Source organism: Odocoileus virginianus, chromosome 8 (genome assembly GCF_023699985.2).
Source record: "Odocoileus virginianus isolate 20LAN1187 ecotype Illinois chromosome 8, Ovbor_1.2, whole genome shotgun sequence".
NCBI lineage: Eukaryota > Metazoa > Chordata > Mammalia > Artiodactyla > Cervidae > Odocoileus > Odocoileus virginianus.
The window spans coordinates 25,603,895-25,627,750 of NC_069681.1; the positions used below are offsets into that span (position 1 = coordinate 25,603,895).

Consider the following 23,856-nt stretch of genomic DNA (forward strand, 5'->3'; position numbering starts at 1 on the left):
CCCCGGGAGAGGCCAGGCGGCCCTTCTTCTCTCGTGGCCTGGAATGCCGCTCTTGAAGTCCGCGCCCCCAGTTCGAAATACCACCCACGGCGGGGCGGGGCCGGCTTCCAGTCAGGGGACCCCGGGGGGGGTTTCTCTCTCAGTCTTGGGCCCTCCCCTCCCCCCACGTCTCTGTCCTTCTGGCGCTAAACTTATGTTGGGTTTTCATCTAGCCCCGTTGCCTAGACGACGAGCCCGCGCGCGGGTGCCCGCCCCTTCCGGTCCAGGCCCCACCCCGTGGGCGTGGCTACGGCGGGGCTTTGTCCCGCGAGCCTGGGGTTTGCGCCTGAACCGCTGCTGCAGGCAGGCGAGCTCGGCGGAGTTGTCTTCGCGCCGTGTGTCTCCTTTCCTTGGGCGCAGACGTCCTGTCGCCGTCTCTAACCCTGCCCGGTAGCTCGGCCCCAGCCTACGGGCGTCCTCTACCAGCTCTGCTCCCCCTCTTCGGCGGGGGGATCGGGGTTCGGCCTCCCTCCCTCCCGGGTGCCTTGCTGCCCCGCGCGGTCCCGCCCCTCGACCCGGCAGCGAGGCTCTGGTGGAGCCCGGAGTGTCCGCAGAAGCAGCGTATTGACAGCCGACACCGCTCGGAAATTTTCAGTCCCTCTCTGTAACCAGTAGAATTGCAGCCCAGCCCGGTGTTTTTAAAATGGGCGATTGTCCGCAGCGCGGCTCGCCCTGGCCAGGTGATGGGCTCGTAAACAGCGCAAGACCGCGTTGAGCTGTTTTCGTCTTTCGAAACGAGTTTTCACGTTAGATCGTTGCTGCGCTGACCAACGCAGAATAGTACTTAACGCTTTGAAATGAGTTTCCTCTTTCCGCTCAGCCCCCTTAACCACCCCGCCCCAATCAGGAGAATGTTCACTTCGAAAATTTGGGGAAACGGTTGTTACTTAAGAGATTCACATTTTTCCAGTTTGGGCCCAGTTTAAAGAGGACGCTGAGTTATCAACTTCATTTATGGGCCACTAGCCTGTACAAGACTTTAGTACTACGACGCTATGTGGAAACGAATATATTATGTGGACTAGAGAGTGAACGCTGGATAAGAAAAAAGATACAAGTAACTTTAAAGTACATTGGCAAGAAAGAGGTAGGTACTTTTAATCCAGGCATTTATTGCCTTAAACTGAGTAGTGTTCATCTGGATTTAAGGATAAAGGTGAGAAAGAATTTACTCCTTTCAGTGATAATCAAGCTGGACTGTTTTATTTTGGTTTTCTTTTTTAAATCACGATGTCATCTCAGCGATTCCTCATGTTTTCATGGACTTCACAGACAAGTGAGACAAAAAAAAAAAATTGTTCGACAAAAAATATTTAATGAACACCTACCATGTGCTTCCTCCTCTTGTGGCTCAGCTGGTAAAGAATCTGCCTGCAATGGGGGAGACCTCGGTTCGATCCCTGGGTTGGAAAGCTCCCCTGGAGAAGGGAAAGGCTACCCACTCCAGTATTCTGGCCTGGATAATTCCATGGACTGTATGTATATCCATGGGGTCGTAAACAGTGGGACATGACTGAGCGATTTTCACACTTCACCATGTGCTAGCTACTGTTATGTGCACTAGGGAAGCAGTGGTGAATAATGTTTGTAAGTCATTTAGTTTACCCCTTGGGCTAAAAAGCCAGAAAATATTTGATTAGTTTTACCAAGTTCTTAAAATGTATGCCAATGACTTCAACATTGAATGGACAAGGTTAGAAGACCAATAGCTAGAGCATAACTGTAATCACCCATTTAAAAATGCCACTAAAGAAAAGAGCTTAATTTTGCGAATACATTGAAGAATTTGGGTAGATTCAGTTATTGTTCTTTGGAGTGTGTCTCAAAAATTGATATTAAATGTTTTTTCTAAGGTTATAGTTCCAGTTTCACTGAAGATGCTCAAACTTACGGAAGAAAAAGAGATGAACTATAATTCTGTTTTGACCTGCTTAAAATATAAATCCTAACACGTTCATCTCAAACCTGAAGAGGCCTAAGCAATCTGTGCTACCTCACCTACTGTGCTTTGGATTCACAGATTTCGCTTTGGAGCAAAACGTGACGCTGGGGACTAGCTCTGTTGTCGCCTCTAAGGGGCGCGAAGCGCGTTGGCGACGCTTCGGGACCGTTGAGCCCGAGGGACTGACTTGTCCCGGCCTAGACTGGCCTAGACTGGCAGGGGTCGAGCTGCCTGCTCTCCTTCTCTGGGTGTGTATGCTACCACATCTTCCTGGTCGTTTTAATATCGAACTTGCAAGAGGAATCATGCTTTTAAACATCAGCGAAGAATGCGTCTGTTTTTCACTGTTTGAAGATTCCCAAAAGACTTAAGGTAGCACTGCTGCTGGCCAAGGGCTGAGCACTTTACAGGACCAGTTTTCAGAGGACAGAATATACCTTTGTTAGTTTAAAAAATCATGATGTCCCATGGCCAATTAAAACATGCCAGCTGCCAGATTCACATGCAGGGTTCCATCTTCAGTCTTACTAAATTTGTTTTAAAGACATCTAGCTTTTTCCTCAAATTCTTCATGTTCTTACAGATTGCAGTCAAGCCTTTTGTTCATCTTCTTAGTTTTCTGGCATATCTAATATCTGTCAGAGCTTTCTCTATCAGATGTTTTACTGCTCAGATTTTCTCCCACCTGCAACAGGTGGATCTCCACAGAGATTACCCTTTTCTGAATTTGGTGGTGGACACAATGAAAGAGGTGGGTTAGTGGTCAAGAATCTGCCTGCCAAGCAGGAGACATGGGTTCAGTCCCTGGCTTGGGAAGATCCCCTGGAGATGCAAATGGCAAAACACTCCAGTAGTCTTGCCTAGAGAATCCCACGGACAGAGGAGCCTCCTGGGCTACAGTCTGTGGGGTCTCAAAAGAGTTGGACAGGACTGAGCAACTAAACAACAACAGAGTAGAAAATAATTTACAATATGAAGTACTCAAGGAGCACACTGCTATAATCAAAATGGATAACCAACAAGGACCTATTGTATAGCACATGGAATTCTCAGGGTTGTGACAGCCTGGATGGGGGGGGCGGGGGCGGTTGGGAGAGGATGGATACATGTGCATGTGTGGCTGAGTCCCTTCGCTGTTCCCCTCAAACTACCATTACATTGTTAATCGGCTATACCCCTATGCAAAATAAAAAGTTTAAAGTTTGAAAAAAGAAAAAAACCCAAAAATAATCAGGGAGAGAAACACACATCTTGTCCTAGAAAGGAGAATTACAAAAGAGCAACAAGGCGAGCGTGCAGGCAGTGGGGAGGGGGTTAATGATGAGGTAGGGCTCTGAGTGGTGGGGGAGAGGGTCTTGGCTCTGATGGGAGGTCTCCAAATTGTGAATGACAGGCTCTGACACTTCAGCCGTCACGCCTTCAGACACAGTTCCCAAGGAATTGCAGAACTGGACTCCAGAGGTCTTGGGGAAAGTTTAAGTGCTGTTGGAAGGTACTTGTTTGTCTCTACTGGAGCACTTGCCTTGCTACAGAACGACCAAAACAACCCCCAAAAGAACTGAGGAACTTAACGTGCCGTTTTGAGGACTGCAAAAGCAAGGGGGGTTTCTTTGTTTTTTTGAGACGCTGTTTTGGAAGATATCAATAAGGACGCGTTTGTCGAGATAATTTGAAAGTTAACTTCAAGAGAAGCCACCTTTAAACAGTCTGGTTGAAACCGCAATTCAGAATGCTTCTGTTCTCAAGAGACCAGATGACGGAACTTACAACCTTAAAGTGAATCCCAGGCAGTCATTTCGTACTACGCGTACTTGATGAATGGGTGGTGTCTTAGCTTTGCCCTTTCATCCGGAGACAGGGTGTGCCGTGTTGGGGTGCAGACGTGCTCAGTGTGTGCATCAGCCGTGTTGGGGTGCAGACGTGCCTCCGGAGCAGGCGCGGAGCCGTCAGCGGCTGCCCTCCCCGGGCACTGACTCCTGAGAGCCCAGCCCGGGGTTGCACCGGGTCAGCTCAGTCCGGCGCCGCCCGGGACGAGAAGGGCGGAACTCTGCCCGCCGCCCCGGGGCGGGGCCGCCACCAACTCCTGCCGCTTCCCTCCCCCACTCCGAGGCGCGGCCCCGCCCTCTACGCCCCGGCGGACTCGGGACCGCCTCTTCCTGGTGGGCGGGGCCGCGCAGAGCCTTCCGGTGGGCGTGGCCTAGCACCCCCTCTCCCAGGTGGGCGTGGCCGGTGCGCCGCGCGCCGGCCATGCTGGGGACGCGCCGGGCCCGCGTGGGCGCTTGGCTGCTCCGGGCCGCTCGGGGCCCGAAGCCGGGCCGCTGGGCTTCGGGGGCGCGCGGGCAGGGCTGGCTGCAGCCCGCGGGATACGACACGGGCGTCAAGGTGTACAACAGCCTCACCCGGAGGAAGGACCCGTTGATTGTGAGCCGCGCGGACGCCGCCTCCTGGTAGCCCGCCGGGACTCGGGGAGCGGGTGCGGCGGGGCGGGAGGGGCTACACCCAGCCTTTCCGGAGGCGGGTGCCCTGCGTTGGGGGGGGGGGGGGGGGGGGGCTTACGTCCTCAGGTGCAGGCGTTTAATGAGTGATGAAGTACTCTGGCAGCACCTGTAAAGACCCTGGGGTAGTCGCAGCGTTTCACCGATTTGGCGCTGAATTTAGTGATCCGAGGGTCATACACCCCCGGGTACGCATCCCCCAAAGCGTTACTTTTCTTTTTTCTACAAAAAGACATGATTATATGCTGATTATGACTGAGAACGTGGCGTCCTTTCTTGCAAGTTTGTTTCACATGGTGGGTCTTACCTCTGTCCCCAGGTATAGCTGTGGACCAACTGTCTACGATCACGCACACCTGGGTCATGCTTGGTGAGTGTCCTGACGCTGAATTTTCACTTTAAGGGACCGTTTATTTTGGAAAGAAAGCCTTTTGCAGGTTTTGTTTTCCCCTATCCCTCAAGTGACAACTTAAGAATCCTCGGTAGTTAGTGTATTCCAGGCATTGTGGGAAGCATACATATTACATCCTCATTTGGTCCCCGTAGCAGTGCTAAGCACTTCGTCACATTTCGGGTGAGGAGACTCAGGGATGCAGTGAGAGCAGGGGAAAGGACTGTTTTGCAATCTGATGTTTCTTGTTGTGTTTAGTGAGATGAGGCCATTCAGAGAGCCTTTGAGTCAGCTGGTCAAGTGTTTCTGCGTCCTCCCCCTGCCATTTACTTCCCAACTTTGGACAAGTCACTTTATTACTGAGTCCTGGTTTCTTCATCTTTCGGATACAGATAATAATATTCTTCTTTTGAATCTTGACAATTTAATGAAATAAACCCCACAAAGTGCTGCTTAGCCCAGTCCCTGTCGTGGGAAGGCTGGCGAAGGCTCACCTGTTCTCCAGGATAGGTAACTAGTGGGAGGGCACACCTTAGGAAGCGTGGCAGGTGAGCTGGAGCCTGAGACGTCTGACCTCCACACGCTCTCTCTCTCTGTCTTGTAACTCTGTCTCCTAGGTTTGTCCAAATTGCTGCTTTTCCTAATATTTTGTCTGTTCTCTTGTGGATCTCTTAAATTTATCTTTCATATCTAGACTAAAAGTTACCTTGATTCAGTATGTATTTTAGAAATTATGCATCACCCAGCAAGATCTGAACTTTTTAGCTTGTATTATAACAAAATAAATAGTAGTCATTTTTTTTCCCTCTTCACTTTGGGCTAACTATTAATTTGTTGTTGCTTAGTCGTGTCCAACTTTTTGTGACCCCATGGACTGCAGCACACCAGACTTCTCTGTCCTTCACCGTCTCCCAGAGCTTGCTCAAATTCATGTACGAGTCGGTGATGCCATCCACCCATCTCATCCTCTGTCGCCCAGTTCTCCTCCCTGCTCCATTTTTCTCAGCATCAGGGTCTTTTCCAGTGAGTCAGCTCTTTGCATCAGGTGGCCAAAGTACTATTAGTTATAAAAAGCATATTTTGGTCTCTTTTTTGAAGTATTAAATATGTTGGGGAAATATTGGAAACAGTAGAGGTTACTGTTTGTCCTACCCTGGAAAAGCTCTCCACAAAGGCAAAAGAGAAAGAAAACATTTTTGTTATTGAAGGAGAATGAAACGAGTATGGGGTACGCCGGCCCCTGCCGAAAGGATCACAGAAATAGCAGGAACTGGCGAGGTTTCGTGTGAGGTAGGTGGGCCCAGCTCTCTGGTTCAGGCAGGTCTACGGCCTGGAGTTGCAGGGGTTAGGCCCCTCCTGTTCTGACCTTCTTGGTAACTTTGTTTGGAAGAGAAGGCTTCTGGGTCCTTGAAACCTTAATGAGTTGTGAGACTGAATAAGGCCTACTTAGCCATTGAAAACATTTATATACATTTTGAAAGGGCCGAGGAAGAAATTCTGAAAGGAAAGGGGAGTGAGGCAGTCTCGCCCTTATTTTTCACTGAGCTTCGGGCCTTTCAGTTGCAATCTGTGCTTGTCCCTACTGATGCGGAAAAGCGTGCCAACATGCATTGTGCAGCCCAGCCGATGCCCGGGCCCCAGACTGAGAGACAGAACGTTCCCAACATCCCGGAAGCCTCCTGTCTGACTCCCTGGCCAGGGTGACGGCTCTGGGCGCGCCACTCAGGAAGAGTCATCAAGCGGGGGTGTCCCTTGTGAGGCAGAAGCTTAAGACGTTGGAGAGGTTGTGGTCTCAGGGGCTGGGATGGTCAGGCACAGTCCAGCGCTCTTGAGTTCAAAAGCCCGAAGCCCAAGACCGCCTCGTCTGTGGGTCTGTCCCTGCTCACTCTTCAGGTTTCTGCCTCCACGCCTTCCTCCCCACCTGCTTCTGCTTTAAAGAGACAGATGCTTAACTGGACAGCACTCTGTGCCCGGCACTGTTCTAAATGCCCCGCAAACCCCAGGCGATGCTGCTCTCACCACGCCAGCTGGTGATGCTGTTACCTCCCAAGTGTAACCAGGGAGGGATCCCGGGTGGAAAGTGCTGAGCCAGGCCGGCTGCAGAGTCCAGGTTCCCATGTGTGGAGCAGCCTCAGCCTGGTGAGCGAACCTACCCCTGGGCTCCCGAGGTGCCCGCAGGGCGGGTGAGGCCAGGGAGCAGCCACCCTCGGGTATCGGGCTCCACAACTCCTTCCAGCCATGCGTGTGATTCAAGTTTTTCTTTCACTCTGTTGTAAATTCTTGTTAACTTTGTCTCTTAAAATCTCATTTCTTGTAGTGTTTTCCTGACTTGACAATGAGGGGCACTGGGATGATATTTATTATCAGAATTAGTTGAAATTTCTGCTGCATAGGCACTGAGATAATGTACAGCAACCCTGTGAGAGAGGAGACTTGTGTCCAATTTGTGAATCGGCAGTCTGAGGCTTCGAAGGGATGTTTAACCTCTTAGCTCCTTGGGAAGGAGTTTTGGAGATGGCTTGGCCCTAGGATTTGGCGTCAACTGTGTCTGTGGTGGGTGGGTTTGGGGAGTACAAGGGATACAGTGAAGAAGAGCTTTGTTTTCAAGGGAAAATGACTATGAACCCAGGTTTAGAGAGGCCATGTGTATAACAGAGATGAGCATGAGATTGGCTGACCTGGAGAGTTAAGATTGCTTTTATGGGGAATCTAGTTTCTTGAGATTTTAAGTAGATCTTGGTTGGAAGGACTGATGTGGAAACTCCAATACTTTGGCCACCTGATGCGAAGAATTGACTCACTGACCCTGACGCTGGGAAAGATTGAAGGCAGGAGGAGAAGGGTCGACAGAGGATGAGATGGTTGGATGGCATCACCGACTTGATGGACATGAATTTGAGTAAGCTTCGGGAGTTGGTGGTGGATAGAGAGGCCTGGTGTGCTGCAGTCCATGGGGTCACAAAGAGTCAGACATGACTGAGCGACTGAACTGAGCTGGATTTTAAACCCTTTCTTTCTCCATGTAGTCTGCCCGTAAGCTGGAGTTCCTATTTTCCACAACCGTGTGCACACTTCCTGGGAGTGACCTTTCCAGTTTTGATGGGATCATCCCTGTCTTGACTTATTATTTGCTTCTGTCTCTCATCGCGGTAAAACGTTAGTTATCCTAGAACATGAACATGGACAGTAAAAGCACCCAGCATCTTGACCACCCCCTGACTTTGCATCATGAGTGAATCTTTCTACAGTGGAACAGATGTAAACTCACTCAAACAACAGCTCTAAAGTTAAAGGTGCTCGTGTTGGGTCCCGAAATTGAGGCCTCACCTTAGTTTTTCTCTTGTGGACACGAGAAGACTGGTGAAAGGCTTTTCCTTTTCCAGCTGCCCTTGAACGTCCTTGATGACACAGTCATGCAGCCTCACGGTAAAGGTAGCACCCTCTTTTGAAAGTCACAGTGGTGACTTTCAGGATTAAAGACGCCGTAATGTTTCTCCTTTCAGCTCCTATGTCAGATTTGATATAATTCGGAGGATCCTCACCAGGGTGTTTGGGTGCAACGTCGTCATGGTGATGGGAATCACGGACGTGGATGATAAGATAATCAGACGTGCCAACGAGGTGAGCATGGGTCATGCGGTTACGTGGCGAGGCGCTTTGACCGGGGAGTGGGCGACCCCCACCTGACAGTTGTTTGGGCCTCCCGAGACTTTTCACGCCTGCTATCCACATGTGACCCCCTGAGGCTTTTCAGCGAGGTCTCCTCACCCTGGTGAGAGAAATTCAGTCGACACCTCCTGGGCTGAATCCAGGCCCTCCCTGCCCCATCAGCCTACAGGACAAACCTCCGTCCCTGTTACGGGGGAAGTCAGAGGCTGGCTTGGGAATTTAGCTCCTGTGAGGTTTGATTTTCTCACTTGTTATATCACCACACTCCTCTTATATCTCATGTGGCATTTAGAGGACTGGGGGGAATTTCTGGCATAGGGATTTAAAGTATTTTGTTACATTTTTAATTTTTTTACTTAAGAATTTTTTATTTCATTTATTTTTTTGGCCGCACCACAAGGCTTGTGGGATTTTCCGACCAGGGATTGAGCCTGTGCCCTTAGCTGTGAGAGCATGGGATCTTGTCCACTGGTGACCGAGGAATTCCCTATAGTTACTTCTAAAAGTCTGCTTTCAAAGGATCACCTCCTCTGCATTTTATAATTACCAACCCTGTATAACAATTTATGTATGACTATATGTAACAACTGGGGCTTCCCAGACGGCACTAGTGGTAAAGAACTTGCTTGCCAATGCAGGAGACATAAGAGAAGCCAGTTCAGTCCCTGGGTTGGGAAGATCCTCTGGAGAAGGGCATGCCTGCAGAATCCCGTGGACAGAGGAACCTGGTGGGCTGCAGTCCATAGGGTTTCAGAGAGTCAGACACGACTGAAGTGACTTTAGCATGCATGCACATATATAACACTTACCTCTAAAGATATATAAAAATTTGTTAAATTATCTAATTTATAGAAAAGCTTATGCTGAGTGCTTTATGTCCTGTAACTTTAAAAATGTCTGAATGTGTATATAGATTTTTCTGGAAAACCAGTTTATTACATTGTTTTGTAATCTGCTTTTCCCACTTATTGAGTGTTTTTTCCTGTTCTTAAGTACTCTTCAACACTTTATTTATTTACTTATTTATTTTTTTATTTTTTTGTCTTCAACATTTTAAAAGGCAGGGACATACCTGAACTTACTGTCCCTGAACTTACTGTCCTGATTTTTGGACTCTTGCATTCCTCCCTTGTTCTGTCACTTTCTCTCAGGTTTCTTTTCTGGGAAGCCCGTCTCCCTGTTTCCTAGTGACTGCCTTCATGCAGCGTACGGGGGAGTGTGTCGGGGGTACTCGGCGGTCCCCCTGGTCTCCCGGCACTGACTGTCTGCGTTGTTCTCTCTGGTCTCCAGATGCCTGACCTGTGCCTCTCTCCCTTTGGGTCCGGTGTCCGCCCTGGCCACCACGTAGGCCCAGCGCGAGGTCAGGCGATGTTGGCGCGGCCGTAGGCGCTGTCAGTGGGGAGCTGAGGGGTCGTGGGAGGTGATGGCGGGAAGCGAGTGGGCTGCCCCGGCTGCCCACCTCCCGCCACCCGCCCAGGGCCCTGCGCTGTCTCCCTGGGGCCGCCCAGGGCCGTCAGCGCTGAGTTTGTGCTCAGACACTCGCTGGGGCAGAGGCTTTGGGGTCCAGAGGAGCCTTTGAGCGAGTCCATTGCAGGAAGCAGTCGCCTCTCGTCCACGATCAGGACAGGCGGGGGCAGGGGCAGGCCTGCCAGTCCCTCTGGAGGCTGCCGGGGTCCGGGAGGGGCTGAGCAGGACCCCGGGCCCCGATGGGAAGGCCGGCCCCGTGCTGCTGAGCACGATGCGGGCTGGGGCCGGGCCTGGCTGGCTGGGAAGGGCAGGGAGTGGTGGGGGCCCCTGACACGGCAGGTGGACGAGTGTTGGTGGTGGGGGGTGAGGCCCGGCAGAGAGGGCGCCAGGCTGGGTGAGGAGGAGGGCGCGCGGGTTGTCCGCGCGGCGGGACCTGAGGCTGCAGAGGTGTGTCCCCGTGCTGGCTGAGTCGGGGTCGCCTGTGAGTCTTCAGAGTCGGAGGTGGGCTGTCCACGTGTCATGAGGCTCAGCTGGTGGAGGCCCATGGGGGTGGAAAAAGGTTGGCAGAATTGGTTTAAAAATGTTAAGTGTAGAGAGTGTTTTAATTTGTGACAGCTGAGCGAGTCCATACTTGTTACACAGCAGGATGCTAACCTGGCATCACGTGGTCTATTTTGTTCTAAAGATAGAATCTTGGTTCAGCATGGTAAACCGGGGTCTGAAGCACATAGTTATGAAAACACCTGTTGGTTTCTTAGTGTCCGACAAAAAGGCTATTCTTTTTACCAGAGGCAAGGTGTTTTTTGATGATGGCCGTATCCTTCATGCCATCTGCTTCAGTATGTGCTCTTAAAATAGTTTAAATTATATTTCACTTATCTGAATCACTTTCTTGACCTTTGGCACAGTTTTATTGTTTGTCAGGAATAAAAGCTGCAGGAGGATCTCTGGGGGAGGAATGAAACGAAACAAGGTATATTCACAGGGCTACATTTTGTGTTAAGAAAAATGATGCTAAATGTCTCCGTGATTGAAGCAGAGTTAGTGTCTGTGCCTCGGAACCCTGGCCTGCGTGCCGCTCTCTCCGGGAGGAAGGTTGGACACGCGTCCAGGGTCCCCTGCCTGCCTGGGGTGGCGCTCAGCCCAGGCATCTGTTGTTCTTCAGTCGCTCAGTCGTGTCCGACTCTTTGAGGCCCCATGGACTGTGGTGCACCAGGCTTCCCTGTCCTTCACCGTCTCCCAGAGCTTGCTCAAACCCATGTCCACTGAGTCGGTGATGCCATCCAGCCGTCTCATCCTCTGTCGTCCCCTTCTCCTCCTGCCTTCAGTCTTTCCCAGCATCAGGGACTTCTCCAATGAGTCGGCTCTTCGCATCAGGTGGCCAGAGTATTGGACCTTCAGCATCAGTCCTTCCAGGGAATATTCAGGGTTGATTTCCTTTCGGAGGGACTGGTTGGCTCTCCTCACTGTCCGAGGGCCTCCCAAGCGCCTCCTGCCCCCGGGCGGGTCTGGAGTCACAGGCCCGGCCATGCTGTGCCAGCAGTGCCTCCTGCAGGCGGTGCTGTGGAGAGAGCAGGGTGAGCCCCTCTCGGGGGGGCAGTTTGGGGGTCTGACTCCCTGTCCCCCGCGCCAGCAGCAGCTCGTGTCCACTTCTAGCCCACTGTCACCTGTGACTGTCCCCAGGGTCCCAGCGAGGGGCGGGAGGAGCCACGTGTGAGCACAGGGGGCCTGAGCCGCAAGTGAAGGACCCCGTGTGTCTGTCACCGGAGCCGGACCGCCTGCGTCTGGGGTTCCCAGGGGCGAGCAGAACAAGTCCGTAAAAGGAGAGGCCGGAGGAGGAGGCGCCCTGCCGAGCGCCAGCAGTTACGGGGCTGCAGGAAGCTGTTTGTTTTTCTTTACTGTTTCCCCTTTTACACAGCTCTGTAGATGCAGGGCCGCCACGGGGGAGCTGTGTGGCGTGCACGCAGGGTCCAGCCCGACACGCCCTCCACACCTGTACTCCCTGTGGCCAGGCTGACCGCCCCCCAAGCCCCCTCTGCCCCCGCCCCCCGCCTGCTTTCTGTGTCTGGAGACCTCGGAGATTAAACACCAGTTCACAGTTACACAAGAGACAGGCAATGGGACACGCCACAATGTCCAGAGACAGACACAGTAAATTATGGAAATTTGTTTTTGGTAAAGATGGCATTTCACATCAACAGGGAACAGAAGAACTGCTCAGTAAGAAGTCAACAATTGGGTGACCATCTGGGGGAGAAAATAAACCAAAGTCAGATATATGGCTCACAACCAGATTTGAAGCTGATCAGAGATTTCACAGAAAGACGTGGAAGCATGGGTTACTAGAGTAAACCTTGGAGCACTTTTTTATAGCGTCCTGTTCAGAAGGCTTTGCTAAGTTTGTTTTCAAACCCAGAAAAGGTTGACAAGTGTAAAAGATTGCTAAATATGAAAGTGAAATTTTCTGTGCACCATAAAATAATCGTTAAGTTGAAAGGCGTTTGGAAACAGTTGAGATTCATATGGAGGATAAAAGGTTTATTTCTGTTCTTTGAATATACTTCCTACGTATCAATAAGACAAGACTTTAAGGACCTCGGAGAAGGCAGTGGCACCCCACTCCAGTACTCTTGCCTGGAAAATCCCATGGACGGAGGAGCCTGCTGGGCTGCAGTCCATGGGGTCGCTAAGAATCGGACACGACTGAGCGACTTCACTCCACTTAAGGACCTCCAGCTTGGTAGAGCCGTGGTTAACTTCAGACGGTTTAATGCAGATGGTCCCTAAACACTGGAGATGTTCATGCTCCCTCAGAACAGGAGAGACTCAGGTTAGAGATGCAGTGAGAAGGCGCCGTTTACATTCAGCACCTTCATGACCATGGTCTAGCCGGACTTCAGCAGCGCCTGAGCGAGGTGCTATTTCACGTTCCTCTGGAGGCGCTGGCAGCGGCCACCGAGGATGTGCATGCGTGTCCTCGAGCAGGGCGTCACACGTGGTCTGCCCCGTGTGTGCGTGAGCGCACCCGTGTGTCACACGTGGGTCTGTGGCTCAGGGCGGTGCCCCCGTGTGTGCGTGCATGAGGGTGTACTCGAGTGCATCAGGCTCGGCGCGCTGCGTGCCCGGGGCCTGCGCACCATGTGCCTTCAGCCGAGGGCGCCAGGTTCAGGCCGCGTGCAGGGCTTCGGGAGGAGGCACAGACAAGGCGAAGGTGTTTGCTTTCCAGGAGGGGCGGGGCGGGGCGGGGACACACTTCCCTCCCACCCCCAGGAGAGGATTACTGCTCAGAAAATGAAAACCAGGCAAACTCATCCGGCCATCTGCTCCCTGGGTCCAGAATCGCGTACCGTTGGAAACTTGCGAAGTGGCAGTGACACTGGGTTTTTGGGTCTGGGGTTTGCTCGGCCTTTGCCCCTGGCGGATGCTGGCTGACTGCTTCGGGGCCCGCTCCGCTACCAGCGGCCGCTCGGGAGGAGCCAGCGGGCCTGGCGACCCCACCTGGTGTCTTCCGTCCCCACCTGGTGTCTTCCGTCCCCGGAGTCTTACCGTGTACACAGGACCCCAGGGCCTAGTGGGAATTTGGTGGGACTGTCTCCATGTTGCAAAGAGAGCTAAGAGACGTGTATTGTCTTGCCCATGATCGCCGTGAAGAAGACACTCTGTTCACCAGCCTCATCTTTTTTTTTTTTTTTTTCCACCAGCCTCATCTCTTCAGTAAACACCCCCAGGCCGCAGTATCCAGGACGATTGTCATTTTGGGGGGTTTTGTTTTGAGTTAATGTAGGTCATGGCATCGTTTATTCTGTTTTCAGTCTAAGCAGAGAGCAGGCCCACGGCCTTTGTGAGCGGGGCCGCACGAAGGCCATGCTGCAGGCCCGTGGGGACGGCTGTCCTGCATGGCTCCATCCTGGCCCCTGCAGATGGAGCCCCGCCCCGTTCTCTTGCAGATGAGCGTGTCGCCCGCATCCCTGGCCCGTCTTTACGAAGAAGATTTCAAACAGGACATGGCGGCCCTGAAGGTAGGTGGCTGGCGAGAAGCCTGAGTGATGGAGCTGGTTTGGGGGCCTCCGTCCATGAGGGGCTGGGGAGACCTCGGGTCTGCGCCCTCCCGCAGGTCCTCCCGCCCACCGCCTACCTGCGGGTGACTGAGCACATGCCTCAGATCGTCGCCTTCATCGAGAGGATCATCGCTAACGGGCACGCTTACTGCACAGCGAATGGTGAGCCCCCGTCCTCCAGGCCGCGGCCCCCGAGGAGGGCAGTGCAGACAGGAAGGTGGGCCCCCGTCCTCCAGGCCGCGGCCCCCAAGGTGGGCGGTGCAGACAAGAAGGTGAGGCCCCCGAGGAGGGTGGCGCAGACAGGAAGGTGAGCCCCCGTCCTCCAGGCCGTGGCCCCTGAGGAGGGCAGTGCAGACAGGAAGGTGAGCCCCCGCGGAGGGCAGTGCAGACAGGAAGGTGAGCCCCCGCGGAGGGTGGCGCAGACAGGAAGGTGAGCCCCCGCGGAGGGCAGTGCAGACAGGAAGGTGAGCCCCCGTCCTCCAGGCCACGGCCCCCGAGGAGGGCAGTGCAGACAGGAAGGTGAGCCCCCGCGGAGGGCAGTGCAGACAGAAAGGTGAGCCCCCGCGGAGGGTGGCGCAGACAGGAAGGTGAGCCCCCGCGGAGGGCAGTGCAGACAGGAAGGTGAGCCCCCGTCCTCCAGGCCGCGGCCCCCAAGGAGGGCAGTGCAGACAGGAAGGTGAGCCCCCACGGAGGGCAGTGCAGACAGGAAGGTGAGCCCCCCGTCCTCCAGGCCGCGGCCCCCGAGGAGGGCAGTGCAAACAGGAAGGTGAGGCCCCGTGGAGGGTGGCGCAGACGGGAAGGTGAGCCCCCGTCCTCCAGGCCGCGGCCCCCAAGGAGGGCAGTGCAGACAGGAAGGTGAGCCCCCGTGGAGGGTGGCGCAGACAGGAAGGTGAGCCCCCGTCCTCCAGGCCGCGGCCCCCAAGGAGGGCAGTGCAGACAGGAAGGTGAGGCCCCCGTCTTCAAAGCCAAGAAGGGCGGTGCAGATGAGAGTTAGACTGGGTTGGAGCTAGGAAGGTGCGGGTGAGAAGTTGCAGGTTTGTCCAGGTGAGACGTCTCCGCCGACCGCGGCCCTGCACTGACCGCGGTGTGCGCCGGCCATCCAGGAGTGCAGTCCAGTGGCCGTGGCTGCAGCCCTCCTGAACACGGATCCTTCCCCGCCGCCGCCCCATGGGTTGGAGGGGTGGGAGCCGCCCTGGCTCCGCAGGGCCCCGGGGAGCACACGTGCAGGTCCGGGAAGGCGCCCCACGGGGATGCGTGTGTGAGGAGCTGCCTGCAGTCTGAGCGGCAGGGTGCTCTTGAGGTGTCTGGACTAGGAAGGGTTGTCTCAGTTGATGGGTGTGTGACATGGGGGCCAGAGCTGAGTGTAGGCCGCCAGTGAACCCAGCGACCTTCCGTTTGTGTTTCCACCTCCACCACTGGACGGCCGCGGCACGGGCGGACGCGTGCCTCCCTAGTACAGGGTCCTCGTACAGCGTCGTCGGGCGCGGTTTAGACATCCAGGGAGGGGCGGCTGGGGCTGGAGGCCGCGTGCTGTGTCTAATACCACGAGCTGTGACGAGCGCGCACGCGGTGCTGACGGCTGAGAAGTGGGCTTCACCGTCCCCCTCACGAAACAGGCAACGTCTACTTTGATCTGCAGTCGCGAGGTGACAGGTACGGCAAGCTGGTCGGCGTGGCGCCCGGGCCGGAGGGAGAGCCAGGTGGGTCCCCCCGCCTCCTGTGGGGCGTCCAGGGAGAAAGCCAGACCTTCCCGGGGAGGAGGGTGGGGGTGAGGACGCCTGCTCCTCAGACATGGTCACACTGCCAGACGTCGGTCATGGCTGAGATTTAAATTTAGGGGTTTTGGAACAGAGCGCTCACGTGGAGGTCTCCTTCCTCCCCAGTCAGCTCCATGGACGCGCCCGGCTGTGTGTCCTGTCTTAACGCTCTTGTCCATCCTGCCGCTCCTACGTTAAACCCCCGAGGTGTTCCGTCCTGCGTAAACGCCCTCGTGAGCCTCCCTCTGTGGCAGGTTCCCGTGCGTTTGTCTGCTCCTATACCCTCTTCTGTTCCAGTGTTCCTTAGGTCAGATCGTTTTTATGGGGAAGAATACTAAGTGTATAGAACTATATTAAAGACACTTTGAAAGGATACAATGTACCAGAACTAAGCGCAAGTGAGCAGAAACCCCAGGCAGGGCATGTGTGGTTTAGGCGTAACCGCCCTGCCCTGCGGCCGCGTCCTGTCAGTCCCGTCTCTAGCTGTGTGTGGCCTCCCGAGCGGTCCTTGTTGTCTCTGCTACAGGCACTCCTTCCGCTGGTCCCTGACCGTCTGTGCCTGCGAGGCATGGCCTAGCCTTAGGGAAGCGGGGAGGGAACGTCCAGTACCCATGCCAGCATCAGCAACACCTTTTTGAAAAAAATTAAAACTTTCTTGGCCGGGGCGCGCGTGCTTCTGGCGTGCTCTGGTCAGGGGGTCGGGGCCGCGGCCTGCACGGGGGAAAGGGACAGACTTGCAGGAGAGACGTGCGGCTGCTTCTCCGAGCAGCGGACTCGGGCGTGTGTCCCACCTGTTCTGTGGCCGCTGTGATGTTGGTCTGGGTTCCCTCCGCTGATGGACCACTTGTTGTTGGCAGTGGACTCCGACAAGCGGCACGCCAGTGACTTTGCGCTGTGGAAGGCGGCGAAGCCCCAGGAGCCGTCCTGGGGCTCCCCGTGGGGCGCCGGGCGGCCCGGCTGGCACATCGAGTGCTCCACCATCGCCAGGTAAGCCTCAGCTGTGCTGACCTGTACGCTGGGTGGTGCCCGGCTCGCTCAGTGGAGCGTGCAAATGCTTTGTTGTTTTTAAAACCACATCCTGAATGCAGAGCAAAGAAAGTGAAGTGTCTCTACGAGGAGAAAAGGCTGTGAACTAGGGTTTTTTTATGATAAAAACTAGGGGTTTTTATGATGTGAAAACAATTTCAGTTTCTGTGTGTCAGCCGAGTCATCACGCACTTAGAACTGGTCTCCATCGGCGTGCGCAGAGGGCTGGCAGGCGTGACCAGAGGAAGGGCGTGGAGACCGTGTGGCCGGACCCGGTTAACCCCCTGCCCTGCCCGTGCCTTGCAGTCTGGTGTTCGGAAGTCGGCTGGACATCCACTCGGGCGGCGTGGACCTGGCGTTCCCGCACCATGAGAACGAGATCGCCCAGTGCGAGGCCTTCCACCAGTGCCCGCAGTGGGGGAACTACTTCCTGCATTCTGGTGAGTGACCGCTCCCGTCAGCCTGCCCCACTTTAGTCTGTCAGCTCTGCGAGAGAGCGCCGCTGGGTGTACCTGCGTGAGCCAGGCAGTCCAGTCCATCCTAAAGGAAACAGCCCTGAACACTCCCGGGAAGGACTGATGCTGAAGCATCCAGTACTTTGGCCACATCATGCGAAGAGCCGACTCATTGGAAAAGACCCTGATGCTGGGAAAGACTGAAGGTGGGAGAAGGGGACGACAGAGGACGAGATGGCTGGATGGCATCACCGACTCGATGGACATGAGTTTGGGCGCACTCCGGGAGTTGGTGATGGACAGGGAGGCCTGGCGCGCTGCAGTCCATGGGGTCGCAAAGAGTCAGACACGACTGAGCGACTGAACAAGAGATCAGCTAGTAGGACAAGAGACAGCCGTCCCTTCAGTTGTCTCTGACTTGTGGTCAGCTGGACGTGAACTTCCTTGGATTGGAATGCTGAGTATGCCTTTTGGAACTGAAGTGTGAGCTGACGAGAATTTGGAAAACAAGCTTTCCGTGAAGCTGTGACGAGGGGTCTCAGACAGCCCGCCGCCGTAGTGATCATGACTGCGCTGCCCTTGAGCTGTGGCAGCGTCCCCACGAGTGTCTGTCAGCCTCTGAGAGCACCGCTGTCCGTCTCACTATTCAAGCACCTCATGATTAACACCAGCCGTCCGCTCCCAGAGGTGCACCCCAAGCTGTGGAACAGCGGCGTCCCGGGCCAGGCGGCTCTGGAGCCCCCGTGAAGCACGGGGCGTTAATGTGTCCACATTCTGATGGAGGTCGCGGGGCCACTGAGCGCGGGTGTCACCACCGCTCTGGGACGGGCCTGGCACTGTCCGAGGGCAGGGGATGGAGGGCTTTGGTGCGGGTCAGCTCGGGAGACGCAGGCCCCGTCTCTGTGAGCCTCTGGGTGGAGGGAACCGGGTTTTCCCAGCGAGCAGCTCCAGCTTCAGCACATGTGGAAGCTGCTTCCAGTCTGTGGTGGGGTGACTGGGGTGCACTCACTATTGCGTCTCCTTCACCCCAAGTTCACATCCCCCCACCCTGCTCTGGAGCTGCCCCAGCGTCTGCCCCGCCTGGACCCCCTCGCTGTCCGCGTGACCCCAGCCTTCTTGCTGCCCCAAGGTCAGCTGAGCGACGCGCGGGGCTGCTATCCCTGGCACCGGAGCGGGGTCTGGTGTCCACTTCCTGTGCCGCTCGGAGCTCAACAGTGGCCAGAATCACTCCCTTCTGTCGGCCCAGCGCCCGACGGGCCGTTCCTCCAGGGCTTCCGGGTGGGGACCAGGAGGGACCCCAGCACCCAGCGTGTTTCCCGTCAGGGGCCCACACCTCTCTTCAGAAGCCGTGTGGAACCGCCTCCCCGTGGGTGGGGGACTCAGGAGAGCAGAGAGCCGCAGTCCGTGTGGGGAGGAGTCACAGGGCTGGTGATGCAGGCTCCCATCCCTGGGCCGGGATCGGGTGACCCCGTGTTAACCACGGGTGTTGCTCCTGAGGATGCGGGGCCTGCCTCGTGGGTCTGGGCGCAGACAGCACCGTCAGCAGTGCCAGCGCTCACGGAGGTCCGTGTGCACACGCATGTGTCCCGCTGTTTAGATGTGGGCAGGCTTGCTCTGTGTTCTGCTAAGAAGCAGTCTGTTAGCACGTTGGATCCTTCTTTGTCCCCCTTCCGCCCTGTCCTGGAGGAAGAATGGTGTGTGCCGACACCTGGAGAAGCGATCTGTTTTCCTGGGTGCAGTGCTAAGGAACCTGCCTGCCAGCGCAGGAGACGTAAGAGACGGGGCTCGATCACTGGGCCGGTTGGATCCCATGGAGCAGGGCATGGCAGCCCACTCCAGGATTCTTCCTGGAGGGTCCCAGGGACAGAGGAGCCTATGGGCTACGGTCCTTGGGGCCACAGAGAGGCGGACACGACTGAGCGGCTTTGCACACACAGGGAGGTGGAAGTGGAGTTCAGCAGTCGGATGGGTTTCGTTCTCCAGCGTCGTCGGTTTTGTAAAACTTCCGTTGCACTTGGTGTAAGCGGCGTGCTACTGGGTTTACACATTGAGGGTTACGTGTTTTTCTGGAAGCTGCACTGTAAGCAGTTCTCAGGAAAGTTGGCCTTGGGCACCCTGAGTGAAGTCATGTCAGGAAAGGTGGACGAACCTTCTGCTGGGAAAGCAGTTTCCTGGGAAGTGAGCCTGGTACCCAGGCAGTCCTGGAGGAGGTCCTGGCTCGGATGAAGGCATCCTGAGGGGTTCGGGTTCCCCGTCTTTCACACACACAGGATGGTGTGTGTGTGAGACAGTGCCAGGGCGGGGACATGTCAGTGAAACAGCTGCCGCGGGAAAGCGCTCTGGGGGGAAGCAGAGGCATCCCCCCGGGGGCTGAGTCGTGGGAGGGGGAGGGCGGTCCTCGTGTTGTGATGCCCGGCCAGTGGCCGTGGCCCCTTCCTGGGCGGCGGGTCGGGGGGTCCTGTGTTGGCGCCCACGAGGGGCAGTGAGCGGGGCGGGGTCCTCGGAGGCTGGGCTCCAGGAAGGGCTCCTCGTTCCCGCCTGGTGAGGACCGAGTGAGCACGCTCTCGTTTCAGGGCACCTGCACGTGAAGGGCGGAGGAGAGAAGATGTCCAAGTCGCTGAAGAACTACGTCACCATTAAGGTAGCGTGCCTCTCGGGGCCCCCGCGTTCCTGACACGTCGTGGAGGCTGCCCTGAGCGGGAGGCCCCACCCCAGGTCCCCGGTCTCTTCCCCTTCCTGACGCGGTCGCTGTGGTCGCCGCTGCACTCGGGCCGGGACTGCGTCAATTCACGTGCAGACTGCAGTGTCCCCGGGTGGGCCTCCAGTTGGCGGGTTTGGGGGGCTAAGAGGACCAGGAAAGACCCCTTTTCCACACTCCGGGAGGTAACGTCAGGAGGCGGACGTAGACGCTGAGATAACCAGGTCAGATGGGTCTTCGCGTGGATACCGGGGGTGGCCTGGTGAGGCCTGGGGACCGTTCCCAGGGCTCAGTGTTTCTGAGTAGAGTGCAGTCTGCAGGATTCAGACAGGCGCTGATCACACTGAAATACGGGCAGCTACGCCTGCCCTCCCCGGGGTGAGCCAGGCCGCCGGCCCTCTGGCCAGATGAGCAGGCACAGCGCGGGGCAGATGTGGCCACAGGTGGGTGGGGGAAGGCGGTGCAGAGAAACATCCGTCCATCCAGGGGGTCAGTGGCTGGTCTCACCCGTGTGCCCCCCCAGGACTTCCTCCGGTCCGCCTCTCCCGACGTCTTCCGGCTCTTCTGCTTGCGGAGCAGCTACAGGTCAGGTGAGCCGGCTGCGTGGCCTGAGTCCCTGAGCTCCTGGGGACCCTGAGTTGAGACCCGGGGAGACGGCCCCCGCTGGCGTGCTGCCCTCGCCCTGAGGCTGGGAACCCTGAGGACAGACGCCCAGGAAGTAGCCCCAGTGCTCGGCCGGCAGCCACGGGTCTGCACTCAGGCCTGAGCCCCACGCCTTGCGCGGCCTGGGGGTCTTCCCGCCGCCCCTGCCGCGTCCTGAGCCGGGCAGAGCTGAGCGGACCCAGGGCCTGACCAGCAGCCTCAGCGGGGCCGCCCCCAGCCGACCCCCGGTGTCCAGGGTCAGAGGGGCCCCTTGCGGCCCCGCGGGTGAGGCTGGCCCTGTGACCCCCTACCCACCCCCCATCTCCCCCCCCGCAGCCGTTGACTACAGCGAGGGTGCCCTGCTGGAAGCCAGGCGCCTGCTGCGGGCCACGGCCGCCTTCGCGGAGGACGCGCGGGCCTACATGAGGGGGCAGCTGGCCGGCGGCCCCGTCCAGGAGGACGTGCTGTGGGAGAGGTGGGTGCACAGGGGGGCCCCGAGGAGTGAGCGCGTGGGGGCGGGTGGGGAGCGGGCCGGCCTCGGGCAGAGGACTCGGGGAGGGGGGTTGCGGCTGACGTCAGGGACGGTGCGAAGTTGGGGAGATGATGGGGGCGAGAGGGGAGGGGGCCCTCGGGCCACCAGAGGCGGATGCCACTGGGTCTGGGGGCTTGGCGTCGCCTCCCCGAGGACCGTGGAGAGTGGCGAGCCCGGACTCCTCCGGGGCTGGGCAGGAAGGACGTTAGGAGGAGACGGGGGAGCGGTCTGCTGGCCCCCGCGGCGGAGCGCAGCGCAGCCGAGCGCCTGGCCTGCGAGGTCGGGAGCCATCAGCCACGGGCCCCCCAGGCGAGGGGGTGGGCAGGCAGCGGCCACCTGCTCACAGGCAAGCCGGGAGTCTGTGTGTCCGTCCGCGGAGGCCCGCCAGGTGCCGGAGCACGCACAGCAGTCTGTCTCCCCTTCAGGGTCGCTCGAGGGGTCTGCCAGGCCTGCCCTGTGCCCGGGAAGCGGGGGGTCTGGGGGGACGGACAGCAGGGAGGAGGCAGCGCCCTGAGGGGCCGGTGACGGCCGGGCATGCGGGCGTGTGGGCATGTGGGAAGTGTGAGCGAGGGACCCGCAGGGGTCCTGACAGTGCGGGGAAGGGGGGATGGGGCAGACGACAGCCCCGCGCTCTCCTCCCCCAGGCTGGGCCGCACAAAGGGGGCCGTGCGGGCGGCCTTGGCGGACGACTTCGACACGGTGCGGGCGGTGGACGCCGTCATGGACCTCGTCCACCACGGGAACAGGCAGCTGAAGGCGGCCGCCGAGGTAACTCCTGGGACGCGCTCCCCAGGAGCAGCCACCTCCCCGGGCAGGCACAGGGGGCCTGTGTGGACAGGAGCCTGGCACCTGCTGTTGCCTCGCGGGCTCCATGGGGTCTGAGTAGGTCACAGCGATGTGAGCTGGGGGAGGGGATCGCGGTGGGACCCCAACTAGCCCCCGCCCGCCCCGGGCCAGGCTCCGCGCAGAGACTCATGACCTCGTGACACCCGGGGGGCCACCAGCCGGCACAGGCGCGCGGAGCACACGCCCGGCCTCCCTGGCGGCTGCGTCTCCCGCCCGCCCGGGCTGACCTGCGGGGGCTGCGCTCTGGTCTCTGAGCGCCCTCCCCGGTGGCTGTCACAGGAGCCCCGTGGTCCCCGGAGCCCCGCCGTGCTGGGAGCCATCGTGGCCTCTGTGGAGCAGTTCTTTGAGACAGTGGGCATTTCTCTGGCCGAGCGACAGGTATGCTTGCCTTCTCTTTTCAGTCCTCAGTTTCGGGACTTCACCTACGTGCCTGCATGTAACAGACGCTTCCTCCCTTCCTAAATGCTGATTTTAATGCGTAATTATAAGGCCAAACTTCCTACACGTTTAAGACGTATCACTGTCCTTGAAAGGCGCATGCGCACAGTGAGAGCTAGCACGCGCTAGCTGCAATGACGAGGTTTTGAGCAGACCAGCGGCCGTGGCGTGCTATGGGCCCCTTGTGTCCTGTAGGGACCCCCCCGGTGGACACAGCAGCTGCGGGGAGCACTGCCGGCTCCACCCGTCAGGTCCCTGGGATGGCAGAGGCCCAGCTCCGTCCCGAGGGCCGTCCAGCCCCAGCCTCTGGTCCCCCCATCTGAGCCTTCCTGGGCCTTCGCGTCGTGACACCTTGACGCTGGCACCTCCGGATGGGGCAAGGGCGGAGAAGATGCGCCCCAGCCCCTCGGATGCTGGTTCATAGCCGCTCACGCCTGCACACCCGGCTCACACCTCCGCACACACCACTCGCCCCGCTAGCACCTGGACACCCCCGCTCACCACCCCCCCCATTCCTCAGGGTGTTCCAGGGGCGGGCAGCCCGGCCGCCCTGCACAGCCTGGTGGAGGAGCTGGTCCGCTTCCGGCTGAAGGTCCGGCAGTTCGCTCTGGCCTCTGGGGAGGTTTCTGGGGAGGCGCGGCGGCAGCGGCTCCTGGAGCGGCGGCCCCTGCTGGAGGCCTGCGACGAGCTGCGCAGAGACCTGGCAGTCCACGGCATTAGCATCAAGGTGAGCGCTCCGCGGGGCCGGGGCTCAGCCGGTGTCTCTCCCGGGAGCACACCCGCCCCTGGCTAGGGCCTGCCCCTGACCCCCGACACCTGCCCTTCCACCCACCTGGGGCCGTCTGCCTCCTTAGGACAGGAGCGGCTCGTCCACGTGGGAGCTGCTGGATCCGAGGACAGAGGACCCCACACCCAGGAGCTGAGGACGGGGGACGCGGGGCTGTGGTCTGACAGGGTTCTGTGCCCTTAAGTCACAGTAAAGCGTCATGTGAAAGGTGCTGTTGTGGCTGTTTTCCCTTAAAATAAACCAAGCCCACGCCACCCCTTGGTGTGAGTAGGTGTTGAAAAGGGTTTCCTTTCAGCACGGACGGCACAGATGAAGTTTGGTGAGCTCTCAGCCAGGAGACAGGACGGAAGCCCCACACGGGCTCCTGGGAAACAACCTTGGGGGTGCGGGGGTGGGCGGGACCCCTGCCCAGGGTCACCTGGACCCTGCGTGACAGGCCTGGGCCTGTGGGTTTCCATCTGCTGTGTCTGGTAACAAACTAACACGTTTCCCAGAGAAAACCCCAGCAGGCGTCCAGCTCCGATGCACCGCGCTCCCTCAGCACTGGGTTCTTGGGGTACCACTGTGAGCAGACGCCCCGGGGCAGGGCTGTGTGAGGGTGTCTGGGTGGCGCG

General features: G+C 57.5%; 1 protein-coding gene across 5 annotated transcripts; it reads left to right on the top strand.

Annotated features, from left to right (window-relative positions):
• Positions 1-572: 572 nt before the first annotated feature.
• CARS2 (cysteinyl-tRNA synthetase 2, mitochondrial) lies at positions 573-23,523 on the top strand. 5 transcript variants are annotated; one of them, XM_070471408.1, is made up of 15 exons: positions 573-1,126; positions 4,796-4,846; positions 8,371-8,488; positions 13,951-14,022; positions 14,118-14,223; positions 15,678-15,761; positions 16,676-16,805; positions 17,151-17,284; positions 19,873-19,940; positions 20,521-20,587; positions 20,976-21,114; positions 21,816-21,939; positions 22,297-22,395; positions 22,976-23,182; positions 23,315-23,523. In XM_070471408.1, exons 3-15 carry the CDS (start codon positions 8,435-8,437, stop codon positions 23,423-23,425), a joined length of 1,395 nt encoding a protein of 464 aa, XP_070327509.1. In that variant the 5' UTR covers positions 573-1,126; positions 4,796-4,846; positions 8,371-8,434; the 3' UTR covers positions 23,426-23,523. The 5 variants fall into 5 exon arrangements, with proteins under 5 accessions (XP_070327509.1, XP_070327507.1, XP_070327506.1 ...); XM_070471405.1 differs by lacking the exon at positions 573-1,126 and adding an exon at positions 4,183-4,428; XM_020913387.2 differs by lacking the exon at positions 573-1,126 and adding an exon at positions 4,184-4,428 and having other exon boundaries at positions 23,310-23,523.
• The last annotated feature ends 333 nt before the right edge of the window (positions 23,524-23,856 follow it).